The sequence below is a fragment of the Oncorhynchus nerka genome, linkage group LG24 (genome assembly GCF_034236695.1).
Source record: "Oncorhynchus nerka isolate Pitt River linkage group LG24, Oner_Uvic_2.0, whole genome shotgun sequence".
NCBI lineage: Eukaryota > Metazoa > Chordata > Actinopteri > Salmoniformes > Salmonidae > Oncorhynchus > Oncorhynchus nerka.
This window is the reverse complement of record NC_088419.1, coordinates 26,556,963-26,582,228: the sequence shown is the minus strand read 5'-3', so window position 1 is coordinate 26,582,228 and position 25,266 is coordinate 26,556,963. Positions and strand designations below refer to the sequence as shown.

General features: G+C 42.9%; 2 protein-coding genes across 4 annotated transcripts in view; one reads left to right on the top strand and one right to left on the bottom strand.

Annotated features, from left to right (window-relative positions):
* Positions 1 to 12,713: 12,713 nt before the first annotated feature.
* gnpat (glyceronephosphate O-acyltransferase) lies at positions 12,714 to 23,447 on the bottom strand. Its single transcript, XM_029631360.2, has 16 exons — positions 23,303 to 23,447; positions 22,999 to 23,187; positions 22,446 to 22,622; positions 22,142 to 22,271; positions 21,869 to 21,996; positions 21,674 to 21,749; positions 21,172 to 21,323; positions 20,819 to 20,949; positions 20,034 to 20,257; positions 17,168 to 17,416; positions 16,825 to 16,904; positions 16,587 to 16,727; positions 16,056 to 16,155; positions 15,526 to 15,619; positions 15,365 to 15,426; positions 12,714 to 15,025 (listed from the first exon to the last, which is right to left on the bottom strand). The coding sequence occupies exons 1-16, from the start codon at positions 23,324 to 23,326 to the stop codon at positions 14,982 to 14,984; spliced, it is 2,001 nt and encodes a 666-aa protein (XP_029487220.1). The 5' UTR covers positions 23,327 to 23,447; the 3' UTR covers positions 12,714 to 14,981.
* Positions 23,448 to 23,502: 55 nt separating this feature from the next.
* The window catches only part of lg24h1orf131 (linkage group 24 C1orf131 homolog), a 2,745-nt gene continuing 981 nt past the window's right edge, over positions 23,503 to 25,266 (top strand). Inside the window, exons 1-7 of one of the 3 annotated variants that reach the window (XR_010460864.1) lie at positions 23,503 to 23,708; positions 24,063 to 24,119; positions 24,192 to 24,478; positions 24,582 to 24,635; positions 24,752 to 24,867; positions 25,060 to 25,146; positions 25,234 to 25,265. Coding sequence is in view for 2 of the 3 variants with exons in the window: in XM_029631361.2 (XP_029487221.2) it covers positions 23,627 to 23,708; positions 24,063 to 24,119; positions 24,192 to 24,478; positions 24,582 to 24,635; positions 24,752 to 24,847; positions 25,060 to 25,146; positions 25,234 to 25,265 (695 nt within the window). In the remaining variant the exon portion in view is untranslated. Of the gene's footprint in view, positions 23,709 to 24,062; positions 24,120 to 24,191; positions 24,479 to 24,581; positions 24,636 to 24,751; positions 24,868 to 25,059; positions 25,147 to 25,233; position 25,266 lie in introns of those variants that run through there. The other 2 variants (XM_029631361.2, XM_029631362.2) reach the window with 2 other exon arrangements.

Genomic DNA, 25,266 nt, shown 5'->3' with positions numbered 1-25,266 from the left:
GGTTGGGATGGTGTTCTTCGGCTTGCAAGCCTCCCCTTTTTCCTCCGAACATAATGATGGTTACTGTAGCCAAAGAGTTCTATTTTTGTTTCATCAGACCAGAGGACATTTCTCCAAAAAGTACGATCTTTGTCCCCATGTGCAGTTGCAAACTGTAGTCTTGCTTTTATATGGTGGTTTTGGAGCAGTGGCTTCTTCCTTGCTGAGCGGCCTTTCAGGTTATGTCGATATAGGACTCGTTATACTGTGGATGTAGACACATTTGTACCCGTTTCCTCCAGCGTCTTCACAAGGTTCTTTCGCTGTTGTTCTGGGATTGATTTGCACTTCTCACACCAAAGTACGTTCATCTCTAGGAGACAGAACGCGTCTTCTTCCTGAGCGGTATGACTGCTCCGTGGTGCCATGGTGTTTATACTTGAGTACTTGTTTGTACAGATGAACGTGGTACCTTCAGGCATTTGGAAATTGCTCCCAAGGATGAACCAGACTTGTGGAGATCTGCAATTGTTTTCTGAGGTCTTGTCTGATTTCTTTCGATTTTCCCATGATGTCAAGCAAAGATGCACTGAGTTTGAAGGTAGACCTTGAAATACATCCAAGGTACACCTCCAAGTGACTCAAATGATGTTAATTAGCCTATCAGAAGCTTCTAAAGCCATTACGTAATTTTCTGGAAATTTCCAAGCTGTTTAAAGGCACAGTTAACTTAGTGTATGTAAACTTCTGACCCACTGGAATTGTGATACAGTGAATTATAAGTGAAATAATCTGTCTATAAACAATTGTTGGAAAAATTACTTGTCTCATGCACAAAGTAGATGTCCTAACCGACTTGCCGAAACTATAGTTTGTTTAACAAGAAATTTGTGGAGTGGTTGAAAATTTAATGACTCCAACCTAAGTGTATGTAAACTTTCAACTACAACGGTAGGTCTGTAACAGTTTGGATCTAGAGTATACTCCCCTTTTGAAGAGGGAGATGACCGCGTCAGCTTTCCAATCTTTAGGAATCTCGGACAATACGAAAGAGAGGTTGAACAGACTAGTACTAGGGGTTTTAACAATGGCGGCAGATAATTTTAGAAAGAGAGGGTCCAGATTGTCTAGCCCAGTTGATTTGTACGGGTCCAGGTTTTGAAGCTTTTTCAGAACATCTGCTATCTGGATTTGGGTGAAGGAGAAGCTGGGGAGGCTTGGGCAAGTAGCTGCGGGTTGCGGAGCTGTTGGCCGGGGTTGGGGTAGCAAGGAGGAAAGCATGGCCAGCCGTAGAGAAATGCTTATTGAAATCCTCGATTATCGTGGATTTATCGGTGGTGACAGTGTTTCCTAGCCTCAGTGCAGTGGGCAGCTGGGAGGAGGTGCTCTTATTCTCCATGGACTTTACAATGTCCCAGAACTTTTTGGAGTTAGAGCTACAGAGTGCAAATTTCTGTTTGTAAAAGCTAGCCTTTGCTTTCCTAACTGACTGTGTGTATTGGTTCCGGACTTCCCTGAAAAGTTGCATATCGCGGGGACTATTCAAAGCCGGTGCAGTACACCACAGGATGCTTTTGTGCTGGTCAGGGGCAGTCAGGTCTGGATTGAACCAAGGGCAATATCTGTTCTTAGTTCTAATTTTTTTTAAAGGGGCATGCTTATTTAAGATGGCGAGGAAATTACTTTCAAAGAACAACCAGGCATCCTTTACTGACGGGATGAGGTCAATATCCTTCCAGGATACCCAGGCCAGGTCAATTAGAAAGGCCTACTCACAGAAGTGTTTTAGGGAGTGTTTGACAGTGATGAGGGGTGGTTGTTTGACCGTGGACCCATAACGGATATAGGCAATGAGGCAGTGATCGCTGAGATCCTGATTGAAAACAGCAGAGGTGTATTTGGAGGGCAAGTTGGTCAGGATAATATCTATGAGGGTGCCCATGTTTATGGATTTAGGGTTGTACCTGGTGGGTTCCATGGTGATTTGTGTGAGATTGAGGGCATCTAGCTTAGATTGTAGGATGGCCAGGGTGTTAAGCATATCCCAGTTTAGGTCACCCAACAGAACGAACTCTGAAGATAGATGGGGGGCAATAAATTCACATATGGTGTCCAGGGCACAGCTGGGAGCTGAGGGGGGTCTATAACAGGTGGCAACAGTGAGAGACTTAATTCTGGAGAGATACATTTTTTAAATTAGAAGCTGTTTGGGCATAGACCTGGAAAGTATGACAGAACTTTGCAGGTTATCTCTGCAGTAGATTGCAACTCCTCCCCCTTTGGCAGTTCTATCTTGACGGAAAATGATTTAGTTGGGGATTTTTGTGGCCTTCCTAAGCCAGGATTCAGACACGGCAAGGACATCAGGGTTGGCGGAGTGTGCTAAAGCAGTGAGTAAAACAACTTAGGGAGGAGGCTTCTGATGTTAACATGCATGAAACCAAGGCTTTAACGGTTACAGAAGTCAACAAATGAGAGTGACTGGGGACACACAGGGCCTGGGTTAACCTCCACATCACCCGAGGAACAGAGGAGGAGTAGGATGAGGATACGGCTAAAGGCTATCAAAACTGGTGCGTTGGGGACAGAGAATAAAAGGAGCAGATTTCTGGATGTGGTAGAATAGATTCAGGGCATAATGTACAAACAGGGGTATGGTAGGGTGCAGGTACAGTGGAGGTAAACCTAGGCATTGAGTGACAATAGGAGAGGTTGTATCTCTCGAGGCACTAGTTATGCTAGGTGAGGTCACCCCATGTGTGGGAGGTGGGACAAGAGGGGTATCTGAGGCATGTTGAGTGGGGCTAGGGGCTCCGCAATAAAATAACACAATGATAACTACCCTAAACAACAGTATACAAGGCATACTGACATTAGAGAGAGACATAAAGCGAGGCATAAAGCAATCACAGGTGTTGATTGGGAGAGCTAGCTAAGACAAAAACGGGTAAGACAGTATATCTAATCAGCTAAGACAACAACAACAACAGGTAAAATGGCGATGAATGGGCAGAGAGTGTCAGTTAATTACACACAGGGCCTGAGTTCGAAGGCCGGGGCCGACAGATAAACAAAATGGAATACCGTGATTAATGAACAGTCCAGCAGGCATCAGCTATGTAGCCAAGTGATCATAGGGTCCAGTGAACAGCAATAGATGAAACAGGGAAGTCGTTACTATGCTAGCAAGCGGAAGACACAGCGTTCATAAAGTTAGCAGGCCCGGAGATAGCAGAAGTGTCTTCACCGACATCCGACAAAGGCTGGTTGAGGGCACATCGGATGGAATTACATCGGCAGACCAGACGTAATGGATCGGCCGGGCTCCGTGTTGACAAAGGGTCCAGGCCAATTGGCAAAAGAGGTATTGTAGCTGGAGTAATTTAGTTTGCTAGCCAGGAGATGCGCTTGGCTCGAGGCTAACTGGTGCTGGCTTTGGGACAACGGCGTTTGCCACTATAGCTACTCGGTAGCAGCTAGCTAGTTGCGATGATCCGATGCAAAGTTCCAGAGCTTACGGCAAGAATCCGGCAATGTAGTGGCTTCTAGTTGTGTTAGTGAAGAGTCCAGGAGGCATCAGCTGCGTAGCCGAGTGATCATAGGGTCCACTGAGCAGGCCGGGAGATGGGCCTGGCTCAAAGGCTAGCTTCGGGGCTGGGCCACTCGGTAGCAGCTAGCTAGCTGTGATGATCTGGAGTAATGGTCCAGTAATGGAGTAATCTGGAGTAAAGGTGGAGAAAAGCAGTCCGATATTCTCAGGGTTGATATTGCGCTGTGCAGACTGGCGGGTATTATCCAGGGTAAAAGCGGCTGGTGTCTGAGCTAGAGGTAAAGGCCGCTAGCAGTGGCTAACAATGACTAAATAGCTAGTAGCTAATTAGCTGGTTAGCATCTGATGGCTAGCTTCTGATGAAGGTTCTAGCTAAGGTCTAAAAAATAGCAGATCCATATCACATTGGCAGGTTGCCGGAATGTATATTTAATTTGAAAATGGAAAAAGAGATTGAAATTTATACACAAAGAAAATACAAAATACAAAATTTACACGGGACAACGACAAACACGTCTGCACTGCTACGCCATCTTGGAAAATAAGGTTAAGTGTGCTAAAGTCAATTGATTGGACATGATTTGGAAAGGCACACACCTGTCTATATAAGGAACCACAGTTGACAGTGCATGTCAGAGCAAAAACCAAGCCATGAGGTCGAAATAATTGTCCGTAGAGCTCCCAGACAAGATTGTGTCAACGCTCAGATCTGGGGAAGGGTACCAAAACATTTCTGCAGCATTGAAGGTCCCCGAGAACACAGTGGCCTCCATCATTCTTAAATGGAAGAAGTTTGGAACCACCAAGACTCTTCCTAGAGCTGGCCGCCCGGCCAAACTGAGCAATCGAGGGAGAAGGGCCTTGGTCAGGGAGGTGACCAAGTACCCGATGGTCACTCTGAAAGAGCTCCAGAGTTCCTCTGTGGAGATGGGAGAACCATCCAGAAGAACAACCATCTCTGCAGTACTCCACCAATCAGGCCTTTTTGGTAGAGTGGCCAGACGGAACCCACTCCTCAGTAAAAGGCACACAGACAATAAAGACTCTCAGACAATGAGAAACAAGATTCTCTGGTCTGATGAAACAAAGATTGAACTCTTTGGTCTAAATGACAAGAGTCACTTCTGGAGGAAACCTGGCACTATCCCTACATTGAAGCATGGTGATGGCAGCATCATGCCGTGGGGATGTCTTTCAGCAGCAGTTACTGGGAGACTAGTCAGGATCGAGGGAAAGTTGAACAGAGCAAAGTACAGAGAGATCCTTGATGAAAGGTTCACCTTCCAACAGGACAACAACCCTAAGCACACAGCCAAGACAACGCAAGAGCGGCTTTGGGACAAGTCTCTGAATGTCCTTGAGTGGCCCACTCAGAGTCCGAACTCGATCGAACATCTCTGGAGAGACCTTAAAATAGCTGTGCAGCGACACTCTCCATCCAACCTGACAGAGCTTGAGAGGATCTGCAGAGAAGAATGGGAGAAACTCCCCAAATACAGGTGTGCCAAGCTTGTAGCGTCATACTCAAGAAGACTCGAGACTGTAATCGCTGCCAAAGGTGCTTCAACAAAGTACTGAGTAAAAGGTCGGAATACTTATGTAAATGTGATATTTATAAAAACCTGTTTTTACTTTGTTATTATGGGGTATTGTGTGTAGATTGATGAGGGGGGGAAAACAATTGAATACATTTTAGAATACTTTCCGAATGCACTGTAGCAAAATGAGATGACGAGATACAGGTATGTGACAAGTACATTTGATTTGATGTGAGGCTTAGCTCAGGGACTCAAACCCATCAAGTAGTGTCCCTGTACTACCCATGCGTCTTTAGTAGCCTGTATTTCTACTGCTGCCCCTCACTTCACTGATGACAGAGGCTGACCTCTCAGGGAGGTGAGGCGCCCAGCGCGCTGCTCCACTGCAGTGTTCAGATAACCTTGCCCTGTCATTGCATTCTCCTCTTATCAGAATCTTTTAGCAGCAGCAAATGCAATTTCCCAAGCTCTCCTGGGTGCCTGCTTCAAATCCACCACAGGCAATCTGGAGGTTTGATCTGACATCTTTAAGAGGGACTTGAACCGTACCAGTATTCGTTTAAAAAAAAAAATCTTCATAACTATTAGTCCAAAACTCAAAACAGATCATCAAAAAGGCAGTTGTTTCATTTTTTATTGACTAAGAACAACACACAAAATCACCTTTTCACTAAACTTAAATCAGTGATTCATCTAGAAATACATGCTTTACTTAACCCAATTACTCTTAATTGATGTTCACCTAACAGTTTGTTAAACCTGTAGATTTAACATGTAAACTGGCTTGTCTAGTATAGATTATGAGAACTACATCATGAAAATAGATGTCTAAAGTAGAAACATAAAAAGTATGATAAATACTTGAATGTACTACTATGATGACGACTACTATGATTTTACTTCACAGTAAGTGAATTGATCGCATACACAGATTAGCAGATGTTACAGCAGGTGCAGTGACATGCTTATGTTTCTAGTTCCTACAGTGCAGTAATACAATATCAATACAATACATTACCAACATGCAAACAATCCAGAATTAAATTGCTGGGGTCTTTTTTTGTGGGGGAATTCACACTGCTTTACTAATATTGCATTGGCCAATACACTACTATAATACCATAATATCTGACATTTATGTAGCAGATACTTTTATCCAAACTGACAAAAATCCACACATTTTGGTATCTGACACCAGTGGGAATCAAACCAACAACTAGTACAGGTACAATGCTCTAGTACTAGTACCATGCTCTTATGAACTGAGCCACGTACAAGATCACTACAACACTGTACAATACAATATGATTACAATACAGGTGGAAAATTGATTGCCATCTCCATGAGCGTACCACACTCCTTCAGGCCATGGATGAGGCATGCAATGATTTCAATTCAGTAATACGTATGTTGGATTTCTACCCCAGGTGCATGATATTTACTGCGATTTCGATGAGAACCTGTAGCTAAATGCTCAAGACAGCCTTCATGCAAACGGGTGCCTGCTAAACATTATGATGCTTTCATTTATTTTAATAAATTACACTGTGAAAGATGTCTTCAATGATCACACAATGGGATAGAAATTATGTAAATGTGATGTTCAGTCAATATTAATGTCTAGTGCAAGTGTATTGCCTATTGTGAAAACGGTGTAATGTAAAGGGACATTTTGAAACATGTATCTGACATTTTTTCCTTTTTGGGTTAACTGGTTGTTAGAATAACTAAATGGGTAGATATCATGTTCTGTTTTGGTGATTAAACCAATGTACTTATATTTCACAGTAAACATATATTTTTGTTCAATGGTTGTGTGGTGAAAGATGTCTACAAACAAAATTAATACACAATGAAAGGCTTTGAATGGAAGACTGGCTGTGCTGCAAGCAATGTTCCTTGTGAAATGCGTGCAGGTGCGCAGCCCCCCAGGACTGCAGCCCAGAAGAAGAATCAGCCAGTGAAGCACGAGATTGAACTTCACTCACCTTCCTAGTTTTAACATGAACTAATTTAACATTATCAATGTTTCCCTTTACTGTGGGAATTGTGATCAAATCAATTAAATATTAGACACTTTCAATGCAACATACAGAAACAAAACGAACTATGCAAGACTTAGTATGCAAAACTAACTATGCAAGAAATTTTGTTGTAGGCAATCGGAGTAGGATTCTATTGCTTTGACAGGTATGACTCAGGCCCATACTACACAGACCGGTGCACCATAACCAATCAGAGGTGCAGTAGGCCTATATGCAAATAGACCATTGCCATATATGGATCTGTACCATTCCCTTTGAACTGGACAGTTTTTACATGAACAGTCGTGAGTAGATGTCTCCCTACATGTTGCGATGTGTGCATATTTGTTCATAACTTTGCTAGTTAGTGAGTTATTAGCCCAGTTATAGATCATTTTTAGTCAGCAATAGTGGAGTGATTGCTTCCTAAAAGACCCCAAATGTGTACATTTCTAGACATCTTTGAAAAGCTAGTCAGGTAAAGAGCTTTTTCTTTTGTCTAAATGGGCAGTGTTGTATTTTGAGACAGGCTTGAATAAGCTAAGTAGCCAATAGGCAGAGGGTAGCATAATATGTCTGATTCTCTAATAATGGTATTGTGAATGGACCATTTCAGGTCATCAGTGATACGCACGCAGAGGAACTTGAAGCTTTTCACCCTCTCCACTACGGCCCCGTCGGTGTGGATGGGGGCATGCTCTCTGCTGTCTCCTCCTCTTCAGCTCCTTTGTTTTTTTTGATGCTGAAGGAGGGATTGTTGTCCTGGCACCACACTGCCAATTCTCTGACCTCCTCCCTGTAGGCTGTCTTGTTGTTGTTGGTAATCAGGCCTACCACTGTTGTGTCATCAGCAAACTTGATGATTGTTGGAGACGTGTGTGGCCACGCAGTCATGGGTGAAGAGGAAGTACAGGAGGAGGCTGAGCACGCAATTCAGTGGGGCCCCCGTGTTGTGGATCTGCGTGGCGGAGGTGAAGTTGCCTACCTTCACCACCTGAGGTCAGCTCGTCAAGAAGTCCAGGATCCAGTTGCAGAGGGAGGTGTTCAGTCCCAGGGACCTTATCTCAGTGATGAGCTTCGAGAGGACTATGGTGTTGAATGCTGAGCTGTAGTCAATGAACAGTATTTTCACATGGGAAAAGAATAAACACCTCAGTGGGAAAGAGCAGTGTGGAGTGCAATAGAGATTGTGTCATCTGTGGATATGTTGGGGTGGTATGCGAATGGGAGTGGATCCAGGGTGTCTTGAGATATGGTCCTCTGTAGCTCAGTTGGTAGCGTATGGCGCTTGCAATGCCAGGATAGTGAGTTCGATTCCCACGACAAACCACATGTAAATTGTACACACAGTGACTAAGTCGCTTTGTGTAAAAGCATCTGCTAAATGGCATGCATTATTATAATGGTGGTGTTGATATGAGCCATGACTAGCCCTTCAAAGCATTTCATGGCTACATATGTGAGCATTACAAACACTCTCTACTGAACTGTACATTCATAATTTCAGTGGATTAGTTATACAGAACTGTTTTTAAAACATTGTAAATATTACTTATTTGCAATGCAAAAAAGCCAAATGGAGATATCCAGTGGGGAACACCAAGCGATACCAATCAGGGACCTATATTGTAATTGGCTTCCTTTCTCTCCCACATACATTCCCAGTCATTGTCTGGGAGGGAGAATGGAGTCCATGCGAGTCACTCCCCATCAGCCAGCAGTGTACCCCTCAGGCCATCTGAACACTGATGTTGTCACCTTCATATGTATTCCTCTGCAGACGCGATGCAACGTCAAGTTGGAATGGGAGGAGGACAATTGTCTGCAGTGAGAAGACTTCACTATTTACCCCAGTCTACTGCTAGAATGAATCACTAAAGTGTCTTTGTGGTATCTGTTTAGCCTGTGTTCACTGGAGCAGAAATAGAAGGGCTATATGCACCTGTGTTTTGCTGGCAGGAGGACTGCAAAGTCAATTAAAACAGCCAGAGGTTGTTGGATGTACAAACAAGGAGAAACATGCAGGCCCTATTCAATCAAATAATTCAAATATCACCCATCCTCATGTCTCTCTCATCAGAACCTAATAGAACACTGATCCAATTTAAGACTTAGGATGTTTCAAATGAGAGTTGATCAAACCACTATGACAGTGCAGCTCAGAAGGCTGATATCCATATTTTATATATGATCACTCTCATTTACCATAGCATCAGACTGCTATCCTCCTCCCTATACACTCATACAGGCCTCTGGAGACAGAAAAAGAGAGGATCAGTGTAATTGTAATTATGAAAACTATTTTGGCAGCCGAGTGCACTCATAAAACGAGAAGGGAAGTTTACCTATCCACTAATTTTAATTAACTAAAGGTTTGCTATTCACTTAATGAAAGGGCTCATTGAGACCCAATGGAACTCATTTTGTCATGCTAATTGGGAAGGCCACAGCCAGCAAGCCTAATGCTGTGTACCCACTAATTTGAATTGTGCTGATCAGCCTGCTGCTTTGTAATTTCATAATTACATTTCCTGTAATGCAGAAATGCACTTGCCTGAGGATACGGCTAGGCAATGCATCATGAACCGACTTTGATTAAATATAGCGAGGGAATATAGGAGGTGGGAGGAGGAAATCCAGAAGTTAACTCCAGTAATGTGCTGCATGTAGCCTACATCCATTGTGCAGGCATTGGAGAGAAGACTTGTTATATAAACTAAACAATCTGAGCATTACCCAACCAATTGACATAATCTCAGTATAGAAAGTTGCTTGCTTTCCTTCTGAGACATATTGAATACAAAAGAGCATTAGATGTAATTTCCTTTCTGTGGCTTATGCACTTAACATATATAACTCCCCCATTGGGCCCAGCAATCTGCATTTTCCAAAGCAGGAAATAGTAGAATTACGGGCTTTTTCTATACCGGGAGATTATTAATCCATAGGTTAGAATGAATATACTCTATTATATTGGGAGGTATGAGTTAAGGAGCACACAGCTAAATGCTGGGCCTTCACAATTATTTACCTTTATTTAACTAGGCAAGTCAGTTAAGAACAAATTCTTATTTTCAATGACGCCTAGGAACAGTGGGTTAACTGCCTTGTTCAGGGGCAGAACGACAGATTTGTACCTTGTCTGCTCGGGGATTCGATCTCTGAGCTTTCGGTTACAAATCCAAAGCTCTAACCACTAGGCTACCTGCCTCCCCAATGAATAGATTACCTTTCCACATCTTGTACTTTCATCAATGTCTCTTTGTACTGCAAAGGAAATAACAAATTGAGAGGATGTTCTTTGACAATAATGACATCCAGGGGGTACAGAGAACAAGACAAGCCCACAGACACGGAGAAGTCGGCACTTTCTAATGAAGTGTAGATAATGGCATACTTTCACTGCATATTGAATGGACCTGATAAATGCAACCTGATGCATATAAGGCCTTGTATTTATATGAAATATGGCATATGAAAGGAAAACAGCTAAAGACAACACTTAGTTTAAATACAATATACAGATACTATAGCATTACAAAAACATAGAATGGATAAACATTCTCTCTGTCATCATTCCCCACATATTCACGGCAGATGCTTTATACTTTGAGTACAACTTTGTTTAACTCATCTGCATCAGGCCCAGGTGGGTGTGAAGGTGTTGCCGGAACACAATATGGCAGATCTATTAGTTTACCAAATACTTTTTTTCCCTTTATAAATGTGTACTTCGAGGATCATGACAAAAATAAAGAGAGCTTGATTGCTCTCTGAGGGGTTCCGGCTCACCACTTCAATTAGATTGTATTGAATTGTATTACATTTTCTCCAGGCTGTCACTTCATTGCGGTCGCCATCTGAGGATTATTATGTCTATTCCCGTCAAACTTGCATCTCCAGAAATCCCACAGAACCGAGACACTGCTCTGAGAGGGGAGTAGGGGAGCAGAGGGCGGTGTAAGAACTGACTGCTAATGGACACACTCCCTGGTGAAAGTTAAAACAATGTGTTCAACAACGTGGGACATTCTCACTTGGCAGACATTTCGAATTAGACTCCTAACACGCAGGGGCAGGGGGCTGGCTCTCAGAGGAGCGTGGGGAGTGGCATGTCTCTCTGCCATGTCAAGAACTCCGCTCTCTACTTAATGATGTCACTGACTGCGTGTCATGAAACAACATGTTTTGTCTTTTGAGTCTTCAAACAACTACTCCCAGTCTCTGCTGCTCCAAACAAGGTATGAGATAACATAGGAAGGCTGAATCAAATCGTTTTCTGAACTGCAAAGCATTGTCATATATTGTCATACAGTGCATTTGGAAAGTATTCTGACCACTTCCCTTTTTCCACATTTTGTTACATTACAACCTTATTCTAAAATGTATTAATTTTTTTTCTAAATCATCATCAATCTACACACAATACCCCATAATGGCAAAGCGAAAACACTTCACACCCCTTGCTGAGCCTCGAAATTGAGCTCAGGTGCATCCTGTTTCTATCTATGTTTCTAAAACTTGATTGAAATGCACCTGTGGTAAACTCAATTGATTGGACATGATTTGGAAAAGTACACACCTGTCTATATAAGGTCCCACAGTTGACAGTGCATGTCAGATCAAAAACCAAACCATGAGGTCGAAGGAATTGTCCTTAGAGCTCAGAGACAGGATTGTGTTGAGGCACAGATTTAGGGAAGGGTACCAAAACATTTCTGCAGCATTAAAAGGTCCTCAAGAGCACAGTGGCCTCCATCATTCTTAAATGGAAGAAGTTTGGAACCACCAAGACTCTTCCTAGAGCTGGCCGCCCTGCCAAACTGAGCAATTGGGGTAGAAGAGCCTTAGTCAGGGAGGTTACCAAGAACCTGATGGTCATTCTGACAGAGCTCCACGAATTCCTTGATGGAGATGGAGAACCTTTCTGAAGGACAACCATCTCTGCAGCACTCAATCATTCAGACCTCTCTAGTAGAATGGCCAGACGAAAGCCATTCCTTGGTAAAAGTCACAGGACAGCCCGCTTGGAGTTTGCCAAAAAGGCACCTAAAGGACTCTCAGACCATGAGAAACTAGATTCTCTGGTCTGGTGAAACCAAGATTTAACTCTTTGGCATGAATGCCAAGCGTCACATCTGGAGGAGCCTGGTACCATCCCTACAGTGAAACATGATGGTGGCAGCATCATGCTGTGGGGATGATTTTCAGCGGCAGGGACTGGGAGACTAGTCAGGATCGAGGGAAGATGAACAGAGCAGAGTACAGAGAGATCCTTGATGAACACTTTCTCCAGAGTGCTCAGGACCTCAAAATGGGGCAAAGGTTCACCTTCCAACAGGACAACGACCCTAAGCACACAGCCAAGACAACGAAGGAGTGGCTTCGTGACAAGTCTCTGAATGTCCTTGAGTGGCCCAGCCAGAGCCCGATCGCGCATCTCTGGAGACCTGAAATTAGCTGTGCAGCGACACCCCCCATCCAACCTGACAGAGCTTGAGAGGATCTGCAGAGAAGATACAAGTGTGCCAAGCTTGCAGCATCATACCCAAGAAGACTCACGGCTGTAATCCCTACCAAAGGTGCTTCAACAAAGTACTGAGTAAAGAGTCTGAATACATGTAAAATGTGATATTTCTGCTTTTATTTTTCATACAGCTTGAAAATGTATAAAAACCTGTTTTGATTTGTCATTATGGGGTATTGTATGTAGATTGATGAGGGGAAAAAACAATTCAATACATTTTATATTAAAGCTGTAAAACAACAAAATGTGGAAAAAGTGAAGGGGTCTGAATACTTTCCGAATGCACTGTATATGTTCAGGTGGGTATTACGCCACGATGCAAATTGCCAAGGCTAATGGTGTTTGTATTTAGGCAGGATGTATTCAATGAAATTAATGAAATCAGACTGTCCAAGGTTAACTACTAGGCATCAACCCATTTCAGTGACTATATCTCACATTCATGATGAGGCCACAACTCCCAGTAGCACACAGAGTAATAGGAAAAGCAAAGATGGGTGTTAAAAACATTGTTTTATTTTTTAACTGCACTTCCATAGATGGGAAAACCCACCTGACTGGCCTAACCTGTTTTCCACAGAGCCCCAGCAGCAGCACTTCAGTTGAACAGAGTTAATCTGGTTCATGCCCCTTAAATAAAGCATGTCATGAGAAAAAAAATCTAAGTGCTGATATAGCTGTTAAAAGAGCTCAGAGGCCTGGATTGAGAAGGTAAATAGAGTGTGGTGACTTTAGAGAACCCAACAGTATGTCAGACAAAAATTGATGGAAGCTAGGGGATTTGCTGGCTGTATTATCTTACTCAGCAGCATGACCACAAAACAACATGATGGAAAATACTTCCCTGATATGACACGTCCATCCACATTACTTCCCTAGAAATCAACAACCTACAGCATTTCATAGAAGAGGAGCAAGCCTGCCATCTATGGGAAGGTCATAAACATTCCTGCCTATAGATAACCACAACATTCCCCTAGTCCTCAGAACAGTCAGACCATCTACCATTATTTCAAATTCTTTATTCTGCCTGTAGATTTACTTCAAAAAGCATCATTGATCACAGTTAACTGCCACACACTGTCATATAGTTCAATGTTACATTACTGCAACAGTAGTCATTAATGTTAGAACAACATTAATTCCACATCAAAAACACATACACATTGCACCCTACTATACATGACAGAATGGTAGGGTAACATAGACATGTATACTTTGGCAGGAGACCAGCAGTCAAAGCATCTGCTGCACTTGGTAACAGAGATCATGGATGTCATAAGGTGAATGCACCAATTTGTAAGTCGCTCTGGATAAGAGCGTCTGCTAAATGACTTAAATGTAAATGTAATGGTCACATTCTTCATGTTTTTGTCAAATCCGCATTGTAAACAGTCATATCAAAACAGTTCAGAAACATACTTCGGTCACAATAAACAAACCAGGAAGTATAGGAAAGGAGAGATTACGGCAAATCCTCAGTGGTCAGGTTACCTTTGTGATCTTAGGTCTTAAGATGTAACTGAGTATTCCACAATAGGCATCCTATATCAGAGTAACAATGATGCAGTTGGATATGTAGCGCTGCACATGTGTATAAAACAGATGTAAACAACATATGGCTCTCATGTTTGGATATTATACCATCAGCATATCTGATGAAATCCCAAACTCTTTGGCTTTGATCATGAGAGGGGGTGTTTCTACTCCAAATCGGTTTTTATGATATAATAAAATATAGTAAATACAATTTCTTATCTACCCAGTGTTAACGTTGCATAAATAGGCTGGTATCCTCAATTCGGTCTGTAAACAACATGATGCGACCCCATTTTTGTAACAATGATTTCTCTGAAAAACACACAAAGGCAACGATCCCAGAGGAGGAGAAAGGGAGAAGTCCACACCAACACAAACACAAAACAAACACTAACAGACTACACAAGCAGCAATACCACATCAGACGCCATAACACCAAAATAACAAATGAAGAAGATATTAATGAGTCCAAGCAGTGTTAGAAAACAACGGGATTGCACAAAACGTGTTAATTAAAATGGTTACTATTTAAATTACTTTGGCAACCTCGGAAATGTAAAACGTCTCTAGACAGACACGTAGTTAGTGTGAGCGAAGATCTAAAATAAGTATTTTGGTGTTATTTGTCATATAAAAACTTTGAAGAGCATGTGTGTGTGAAAACAGTGTCCCAGATGGCAAACCAGTGAAGTTCCTTTAAAAAAAAACTATGACAAACAACCTTTGTAGTCAGCAAAGCTATGCTCTCCTGGAAAATTTGGCATTATGGTAATGAAGGCAGAGTTTACTCTCCAGAGTTTTCATTGGCCCGCGAAGTGAGTGAACTACAGTCGAGCGAGGAGCGCTTTCTGAGTGGGAAGTTTGCCTCCTGAAGAGAGTAAAAACAAAATCAACCATCAGGACTGTGTAATGGAACATCCACTATAGGCTAGCTGTCATGCATGTGCCAGTGCCACATCATCCAAACTGGGTCATGACAACTGCTGTAACAAAAATTGTAAGTAGGCCAGCCCTCAGTACCTGATGCAGCCATTTGAAATGAAACAGCACTACACAAGCCTGTGTGACTTAAATAGAATTAAATATACCATCATCTTATATAACTTGGTGTCAACCCATCTCTATACAGATCTTCTGCTACAGCAACAAGAGAGAGACTTGGGCTGATCTGAGTCTGATTGATATGACTGATCATTCTATTTCTTACCCAGTATATCGTCTATAGAGTTCACAGCCATCTTGTTCACTATGAGAGTGACTTGATCAGCTCTGAAATTAAAGAACAAAGTATTCACAGTGAGAACAAACATTCCCACAGCAAAATGGGACTTCACAACCCAGATATAGGAGTAGTTGAACTGGACTTACACTTTGACCTTTCTTACAGCATCCATACGCAGCAAAGCGGCAAGAGCATTCTTCTGCATGTCTGACGATAGCACCTCATAGCACCTCAGGTTTCCTGTGAAAACACACAACACAGAATGCTCACTTCTGAGAGTTGGCAGTAGCATCTAAAGCCACTAGATGGCAGTTTTCATTGTGTCATATAAACCAAGAGCAAGGGTGTAGACATGAAGCTGCCCACTGGGCACACACTGGTTGAATCAACGTCGTTTCCACGGCATTTCAATTAAATTACGTTGAACCAATGTGTAATAGACAGATGTCCAGCTAAACCTACCCGCTGGGCACAGGCGTGGACATAAAGCTATGGTTATGACTAGGGTTAGTGGATAGTAAGTTAAAATGTTGTTGACAGACAGCTGAACATCTACAAACCATGGGACTATCCAAATAAATGTATACTGTTCCACTTGGCTGTAAACTAAATTTGTTATCCTGCTGACTGAACCCAGACCACACTCAAAACATTTCAGAGAGTGAAGTGAAGGCACCTGCTAGGATGAGTTTGACAGCGAAGCTGCGGACAGCATTGATGTACTGCTTCTCTGTCAGGCCCTCACTGGCCTCCTCACAGAGGTACCGACACACCACCTAGGGGAGGCACAAACAAGAATTCAACATCAGTCAACTCACACACAGCCACCGAAGACCACGGAGTGGCACTATCCAAAGGAATGTGCAGTGCTGATTTGTGGACACCCATCAAGTAACACCATAACGTGACAGTGCTCTGGTTATAGAGCTCCCTCTACTGGAGACCGGTCATGAAAATTCATATTTCACTGAGGATTCTCCTGCAAGACAGTTGCCACTGTAAAAAAAAATTACAACTTTTGGGAACTCCAATGTCCACAATACTGCTAAATCATCAGGCCACTGTAAAAGTCTCTTGAGTGCTTTGAGTAAAATGTAAGAAAAGTGTTTTAAGTTATGATAAAGTAATAAAGCTACTATAAAGCCATCAGGAAGTATCATGCTCAGATAAAAGGTTTACATTAGTGCTAGACTGAGGGCCAGTGTACCTGGTAGCCTTGTAGGAATGGTTCCAGCAGGCCATTGAAGAAGGAGAGGGTGGGCTGACCTATGTCTGTCATCACTATGTCCTGCTGCGGCATCTGGACAGCACCAGTCTTCACCAGCAGGTAACACGCCTCCTCAAAGTCCTGTATGGATATTCACCATAGGAATAAGTGCATACTAAGAACTTATTACGATTTTAAATTCTTTAAAATTATTTGTCACTGTGCATTTAAGTATTACCTGGACAGTGTCCCCAGGACAGAGGATGAAGTCATTGGAGAACATGTCCCAAAGGAAGCTGAAGCAGTTGTACACTTCATCTGAAAGATGCAGCCTTCATTTAATTAAGTGGAAAAACACACATTCAAAAACCTCAGCCATGTATACTAGCTAGCACCCTATTGGGACGACATAACAGCAGGAATATTGAGTGGAAACTTAAACTGGGGCTATAAACTATATTTCAACCCTAAGAAATTAGTTCTAATAAGCATTTTTGAGTCCATGAAGCACTATATAAAACCCATGAATGTACTATTATTATTAAATGAGATCAGAGTTGGCCTACAGCCAGGCCACTCACTCTTCTTAGAGGAGGCTGCAGTGTGCATGGCCACAGCCAGCATGGCGGGCCGGAGGAACACGTGAAGGACCTGGTTCCTGTAGGAGGCACAGGAGAGCACGCTGACGGCTCTGTTAAAGAGAGCCTCCTCTGGGGTCACCGGGCCCAGGGGCTCCCCTACCACCAGACTAACCCGGCCCCCTGAGACACAGGCCAAGCCCCTGTGGAGAGCCAGGCTGGACGACACCACCTTCGCTGTGGGAGCATGGTCTGGAGGAGCGAGAGAAAAGAGACAGAAACAAAGAGTGAGACAGAGAAAAGAGAAGGAAGTAACAAGGTGACGAGGCCCAGCAGTGAGCTCTGTCTAGACGGCACACGCAGGGTGTCTGAGATGATCCTTCAGATCCTGTCACAACATCAGTGACTCATTAAGGATGGCAGGGGAAATCCCCAGAGCAGTGACAAGGGACTGATGTCTGAGGCCTGGAAGGGCCATGAGAGCATCATCTGGGTGTAGTTAGCAAGCCCAGAGGTTCACACAGAGCTAATTATAAAGCTAGATCAGTCGCTCATACTCAAACATGTATTCTTTTGACATCAAAGGGAACTGGATATCAAACATCATATCGCATCAGGAGCAGTGGGTGTGATAAATATTATAGGGCCTGTCAAAGTCAGTGAGAGAACAGATTCTGCACTTTCAGGTAGAGAATGTTTTTAGGGCTCATGAAACACTTTTGTCCAAGAAAGACCTTGGCGAGGAAATAACGTTTTTTTTTTTTCACTGGGTCAATTCCAATACGACCATACCGCAATCAACCCCCGATTACATGTTGGGCAGTAAATAACATTTAAAAAATTACTTTGCCTTTGATTAAATTCCAATGCAATAAGTATGACATTCACTGGTTGCCTGGAGGTGAACCAAATGTGCTACATTTATATTTGGCCAGCAACATACCACTGTGCATCCCACTGCTGGCTTGCCTCTGAAGCTAAGCAGGATAAGTCCCTAGATGGGATATCAGATGCTGCTGGAAGTGGTGTTGGAGGGCCAGTAGGTTTTTTAGTTTTTTATTTCAACATTATTTAACTAGGCAAGTCAGTTAATAACAAATTCTTATTTACAATGACGGCCTAAGAACCGTGGGTTAACTGCCTTGTTCATGGTCAGAACAACAGAAGTCAACCTTGTCAACTCTGGGATTTGATCTTGCAACCATTTGGTTACTGGCCAAACAATCCTCTCACTGTCAACTGCATTTATTTTCAGCAAACTTAACATGTGTAAATATTTGTATGAACATAACACGATTCAACAATAGACATGTGTCCCTGAACAAAGGAGGGGTCAAAATCAAAAGTAACAGTCAGTATCTGGTGTGGCCACCAGCTACATTAAGTACTGCAGTGCATCTCCTCCTCATGGACTGCACCAGATTTACCAGTTCTTGATGTGAGATATTAGTCCACTCTTCCACCAAGGCACCTGCAAGTTCCCGGACATTTATGGGGGGAATAAATGATCCGATCGAACAGGTCCCAGACGTGCTCAATGGGATTGAGATCCGGGCTCTTCGCTCGCCATTGGCAGAACAACGACATTCCTGACTTGCAGGAAATCACTCACAGAACGATCCCGCTCCAGAGTATAGGCCTCAGTGTAACGCTCATTCCTTCGACGATAAATGCAAATCCAACCATCGCCCCTAGTGAGACAAAACCACAACTCGTCAGTGAAGAGCACTTTTTGCCAGGCCTGTCTGGTCCAGCGACGGTGGGTTTGTGCCCATAGGCGACGTTGTTGCCGATGATGTCTGGTGAGGACCTGCCTTACAACAGGCCTACAAGCCCTCAGTCCATCCTCTCTCAGCCTATTGCGGACAGTCTGAGCACTGATGGAGGGATTGTGCGTTCCTGGTGTAACTCAGGCAGTTGTTGTTGCCATCCTGTACCTGTCCCGCAGGTGTGATGTTCAGATGTACCGATCCTGTGCTGGTGTTGTTACACGTGGTCTGTCACTGCGAGGACAATCAGCTGTCCGTCCTGTCTCCCTATAGCACTGTCTTAGGCGTCTCACAGTACGGACATTGCAATTTATTGCCCTGGCCACATCTGCAGTCCTCATGCCTCCTTGCAGCATGCCTAAGGCACGTTCACGCAGATAATCAGGGACCCTGGGCATCTTTCTTTTGGTGTTTTTCAGAGTCAGTAGAAAGGCCTCTTTGGTGTCCTAAGTTTCCATAACTGTGACCATAATTGCCTACTGTCTGTAAGCTGTTAGTGTCTTAATGACTGTTCCACAGGTGCATGTTCATTAATTGTTTATGGTTCATTGAACAAGCATGGGAAACAGTGTTTAAACCCTTTACAATGAAGATCTGTGAAGTTATTTGGATTTTTACAAATTATCTTTAAAAAGACAGGGTCCTGAAAAAGGGACGTTTTTTGTTGTTGTTGCTGAGTTTATATATCCCAATACCCCAAAGCAGTGATTGGGGACATTTCCCTGTGTAAGGTGCTGTTAAACGGGTCTCGTGAGTAGCGGTGTTAACCCCGGAGTCCTGGCTATATTCCCAATCTGGCCAGTTAATCATCGCCAGCTTCCAATTGGCTCATTCTTCTCCCCTGTGACTATTCCCCAGGTCGTTGCTGTAAATGATCATGTGTTCTCAGTCAATTTACCTGGTAAAATAAGGTTTAAATAAATATTTAGGCCAAGTTGCGCTGAGGCTACAAAAAAAACACTAAGCAACAGCATCAAAGAGCTTACTGTATCATTTGAGGTCAACAAGAGTGTTAAAGCACAATCAATGGTGTGTTAAAGTTAAAAGTAAGAGTTACACTGGGATCAATGTGCATTGCCTATGGCTGGTGTGGATCCTACCAGGCCAGTCCAGGAAGGCAGCATAAGACAGGGCTAGGCCTCGGAGCCAGACGGTCTGCTCTGTCAGCACAGACAGCTCCAGGCCCTCCAGGTTCTGCAGGAGGAGGGAGGCCATCAGGACCCAGGGCTTCAGCACCATGTTGTCCTCCTGCAGACGCACTATCCTGTAGGCAGTGTCATTCACAAATGACTGGGTCTCCTCCATGGGCTTCCTAGGGATGTGTCTGTAACAGGATAAGACTCCAGTGATTACTGAAGAACATGACTAACCATCTCAAATTAAAACAGGGTCTCAACTGAATTGTATTCATTTTTTAATCTAAAAAAAAAAGCCACTTAAGTATTAGCTAGTGGGGAGAGTTATGAGTCAGGGATTAACATTGAAGTCTGAAAGGCACTTGCCCATCAGGCATGTCAGGAATATTTTTTGGTTGCCTGAAGATCGAAAAAGTACATTTGCTATTTACATGCAAAAGTGCCATATATGGCCTGCCTTTCACCTACACATCAGAAAGATCAGTACTGGAGTTTTGTATCTTTGTTGTTATCATACACAAATACACAAATTTACTGTTTTTGACTTAACATTGGGGACGAACCAGAAATATACGTTTTAGTGGAAATCTTCGCAGTTTGGGTGTTTTTTTTAACACCTGCCCAATAGGGCAACATACAAGCAGGCTCAACTTATTCCCCAGGGATTAAGGCAACACTTAATGTCAATCCGTGTGAGCTATTATAAGTTATAACTGTAAGGTTTACCATAAATAGACAGCACAGTGTACCTTGGGAAAAGGTTGTACGTAGAGCGGTTGACCTTGCCCTGGGCCAGACTCCGTACTGACACTGGTTGGCCAAAGTACACATGAATGCTGCCATAGTCTTCACTGAGGATTCTCCTGGCTTTCAACAGTCCCTGAAAGGCAAAATAGTAGCCTATGTTTTAGTGTCAATATGCAATTGCCTGGCATTGTGCTGTGTTAACACAGGTGCATGATATCAACTAAGTGAGGTGAGATATCAATGTATGCAGGAAGTAAGTTATTTTCAATCAATACTGAAAAACCGATGAAATCAAGTGAATGTCTAATCCGATCCATCAATACAGTACAGGACTAGGCACATAGTAGAGACTCACAGAGGTGGACTCCTTAGGCTTGGGCACTCCCAGGAGCTCTCTGGCATAGAGAGATTCCTCTAGTATCCTCTCATAACTGATGCTGACAGGCACTAGGTTGACATCAAACACTTCTCCTTTGAAGAATGGTTCAATCACGATATTCAGTAATCCTGAAATGATGAGAGCCATGGTCCAAAATGATTACAGTGGATTGGTTTCTCATACATCTGCAGACAAGAGCATTGTGTTGTTTTGAAATAATGCCACTGCAAAAAAATGACATTTATTGGGGTCAATTCTGGCACCTCTCCTTGGGTATATAACAGAAAATCTGGCAACGGTAGCAGAAAAGCTATTTCCTGTCACCTAAAGGTTTTTTGCTGAAAAACACTTAAATGCTACATACTGCACAACAAATGCAGAGCTCAGCAATAAGCTCAATCAAAAGCAAGGAGCCAAGTCAGATATATGAAAATAAGGATTTTGGTCAAGTCTCCAATCAAAACGGATGTTTATTTACCTAATTTAGGGGTGAGGGACTTGCATGTTCGGCTTCTTGTACCCTCTAAGAAGAACTCAATAGGTGCAAATCCATTCTAAAGAACAGATTCAGAGATGGACAGACATACAAATGAAACACTCAGCACTTGCTCTGTTACAGCAACAAAGCACAATACAAGGACAGCAGAACAGAACAGTAGGTCATTGTACATACCCTCAGCATGGTCTTCACATACTCTGAGAACACAGCCCAGTACAGTTTGTCTCCTCCAAACGAGCGCCGGATAAAGAACGCTCCTGACATCCGGAGCATCTCACCAACAAACTTCATCCCCATGAAATCTAGATCACACAATAATATCCTCAATACTAAGGCGAGCAACAACAACAGAAACGGCCAAACAAAAGATAAAAGAACAAAGGAGAGAGTGTCTTTACACAGAGTGAACATTAAGGTGTTCAGAGAGACATTGGAGCAGATGCTTACCCATGCCTGCAGCGATGACAGGCAGGGCGAGGTCATAGGTGTATAGGATGTAGGACATCAACAGGAAGTCCATGTAACTACGGTGACTGGGGAGCAACACCACCGGATGCTCCTGGATGGCCTGTTGGAGCTGGGGAAATTAAGAATGTGTGGATATGAATTAACTTGTTAATAGGACAAATAGTTAATATCCCATATGTCCCATGCTCCTTAATCTACTACTTTGCATTACATTTCCAACATAACATGCTATTTGATGAGGAAGTGAGCTACTGTTTTTTATTGTCAGACTCAGAACACTCACTCTCTGGATGCCCTCCTCGTTGACACAGACATGTTGGAAGAGGGTTTTGAAGGCCTTACTAAGAGCGAAGGCAAAGAAGCGGACGGTGCTGATCTGGAGCCGGTGGGCCATCTCCTCCAGAATGACAGAGGCCTCTTCTTGGATGATGTCAGGGGCCTCGCCAGACTCTTGTGACACCTGGGCATGATCAACAACCAGAAGGCAGGGCTTATGAATAATACATGTCTTGCCATATCCCTAAAGACAGTTTCAGAGTATGTTGTCAATACATACGTCATTGGTAGTCAAACTAGTTTAAACACTGAAGGGATGGAATTAACCCTTTAGGTGACAAAGTCATGCAGGATAACCCTGCATGCATGCAAAGCAATGTCAGTTACATTCATGCACACATTGTATCAACACATTTTGTAATCTACATGTAGCCTAAAATTGTGGATCAGAGGGGTTGCGATGTCACTGTGGTGTGAGGCACAATAGAAGAACTGAGATGACAACCTATAACAACCAATGACAAACGTTGCACATGCGGGCTATGGCACTGATTACCTACTTGATTAATGACATAGTGTAGCTGATCAGATTGGAGAACGATATTCTTGAGCATGTTTGCTTTGCAGGGAGTGACTCCCTTGTAAAGAACCGGTGCATAGCACCTCAACGCGTACTTCAAGTCACTGGAGTTTCTCCTCTCTTCTAAAATGTCTTCAAAGCCATCTCTCTTTAGCATTGGGTCCCTTTGCTGTAACGTTACAAACACAAGAATGTTAAGACAGCTGGCACAAACAGTTGACATTTAGCTAAAGTGTCAAACATGTGGGTGGGTGAGGCAAGCTAGCAATGTATAGCCTACGTACCGAATAAAGAGTTTTTGATGCCATTCCTTAGCAGGTATCATAAAAACATAGATGCTGCTTTGGCTGAAGAATCGTCAGCAGAGATTTAAGCTAGCTATATATGTTTGACTCGCTGGATAATTCCCTGCTGTGAATGGCTACTTCCTTGTTTGTACATTAAACTACGGTGGCCAAGAAATGACATCCTGATCCTGTTGCTTTTCAGTTGCATAGGACACACACGTGTGTACATTGGTTTGTTATCAGTCGTCCACAATCGTGTTTTTTCTTTGTTTCCCTATTTTATTTCGTCTTTACATGGTATTAGTTTAGTCACTGCTTGAAATGGACAACAACGAAAATGGAAAGGAAGAAGACACGGATCAGTTTTTTCTTGACCATGTCCTGAATACGCTGTATGATTTCGGTAAGCAAAAGTTAGCAATTTAGCTTTCTAGTTAGAAAACAAAGCAAAGCTAGCGTGTTGGAATCTAGCTAGCATTAGCTATCCAGAGATGGATGTCTTACTAGTAGTGGTTGGACGTCATCTTTTATTTACCAGTTTAGCTCTGCTTTTTATACTTGATAGCCATTAATTTAGCTAGTTAGCAGAAAAGCTAACGTTAGCTAGCTGTGTCTGTGACGTGTTGAAACAGGGCCAACCTCTTCCTGGAGAGTAATTGGGTGTGCAGGCTTTTGCTCCAGTAATGCATTAACATTTGTTATACTAATGAGCTGCTTTTTAGAAACGTGATTAGCATAATCAAGTGTATTTGAGCAGGTTTGGAGCAACTAGCAGCTCTCCATGAGCCGTGGCCACCCCAGTTCAAGGAGAAAGGTAGCTAGTTGCTCATTTGTGTGGCTTGGTGCGGGTGGTCTTGAAGATTTTTCTAACAGCATGTTGTTACAGGTGATCGAACAGTATCAAAGAGAGAACACAAGTCACAGAAGAAGAGATCCCAAAGGAGTGAGGTGGAGGACGAGGACACCGCTGCAGACGATTGCAGTGATACTAAAGACAGTCTGGAAGTCAGACATTCAGATATCTCAGCGATTGACCTTCCTGGTGCTTCTGAAGTTGGAAACACAAGTTCAACCACTAAACAGGCACCACCAGTAGAGGTGGTCACATTCCAGGATCCTACAAAGAGACCGAGACAAGCCAGAAAGCCACCAGTGCCCGAGGTCAAGGACAAGGTACTATGCCTAACGGTATCTGTAAATGGCATATTACGGTTTCACCTCAACCTGAGCCTCTTGTCAGAATCATTGCATCTCATACATTTTTCCTCCCTTCCAGCCTCCTCAAACAAAAGAGAAAAAGGTGGACCCAGATGAATTCAGTCTAGAAAAGGTAAAAGTGAATGTTCTAGGATATTGAAATTCTACCCAATTATGATACAATCTTATATGAATGATCCAATTATTTTGTTGAAATACAATGTTTTCCTGTTTTATTTTGTTTGTTAGGCTCGGTTAGAAGTTCATAGATTTGGAATCACTGGATACCAGAAAGTGCAGCAGAGGGTTTTTGAACAGGAGCGAGCCATCATGCTTGGAGCAAGGGTAAACTGTGGTTGCATAAAGTAAACATGATATTTTATGCACATTCCAGAAAATGTCATCTCTCCTGCTATTTGCACACCAACAGAGTTTACCATATAATTTCCTTCCCTCGTAATCTACAAACATGATCCTCGGACAAAGTTGTGTAAAGTGGGAGTTGGTTATGATGAAGCAGAGTAAATAGTCTTGACAAATGTTTATTTTTATCACAGCCCCCTAAGAAGGAGTATGTAAACTACAAAGTGTTGCAGCAAAGGGTTAAGGACAAGAAGCAAAAGGCAAAGGACGAGATTCAGACGGTAAATTGAATGATATCCCCCTAATTTCGCATTGAGTGTGATGTCATCTCAGTTCTGAATTTGTATACCAATTATTTTCCATTCTAGGACTTAAAGAAAAAGAAGATGACTAAACCAAGG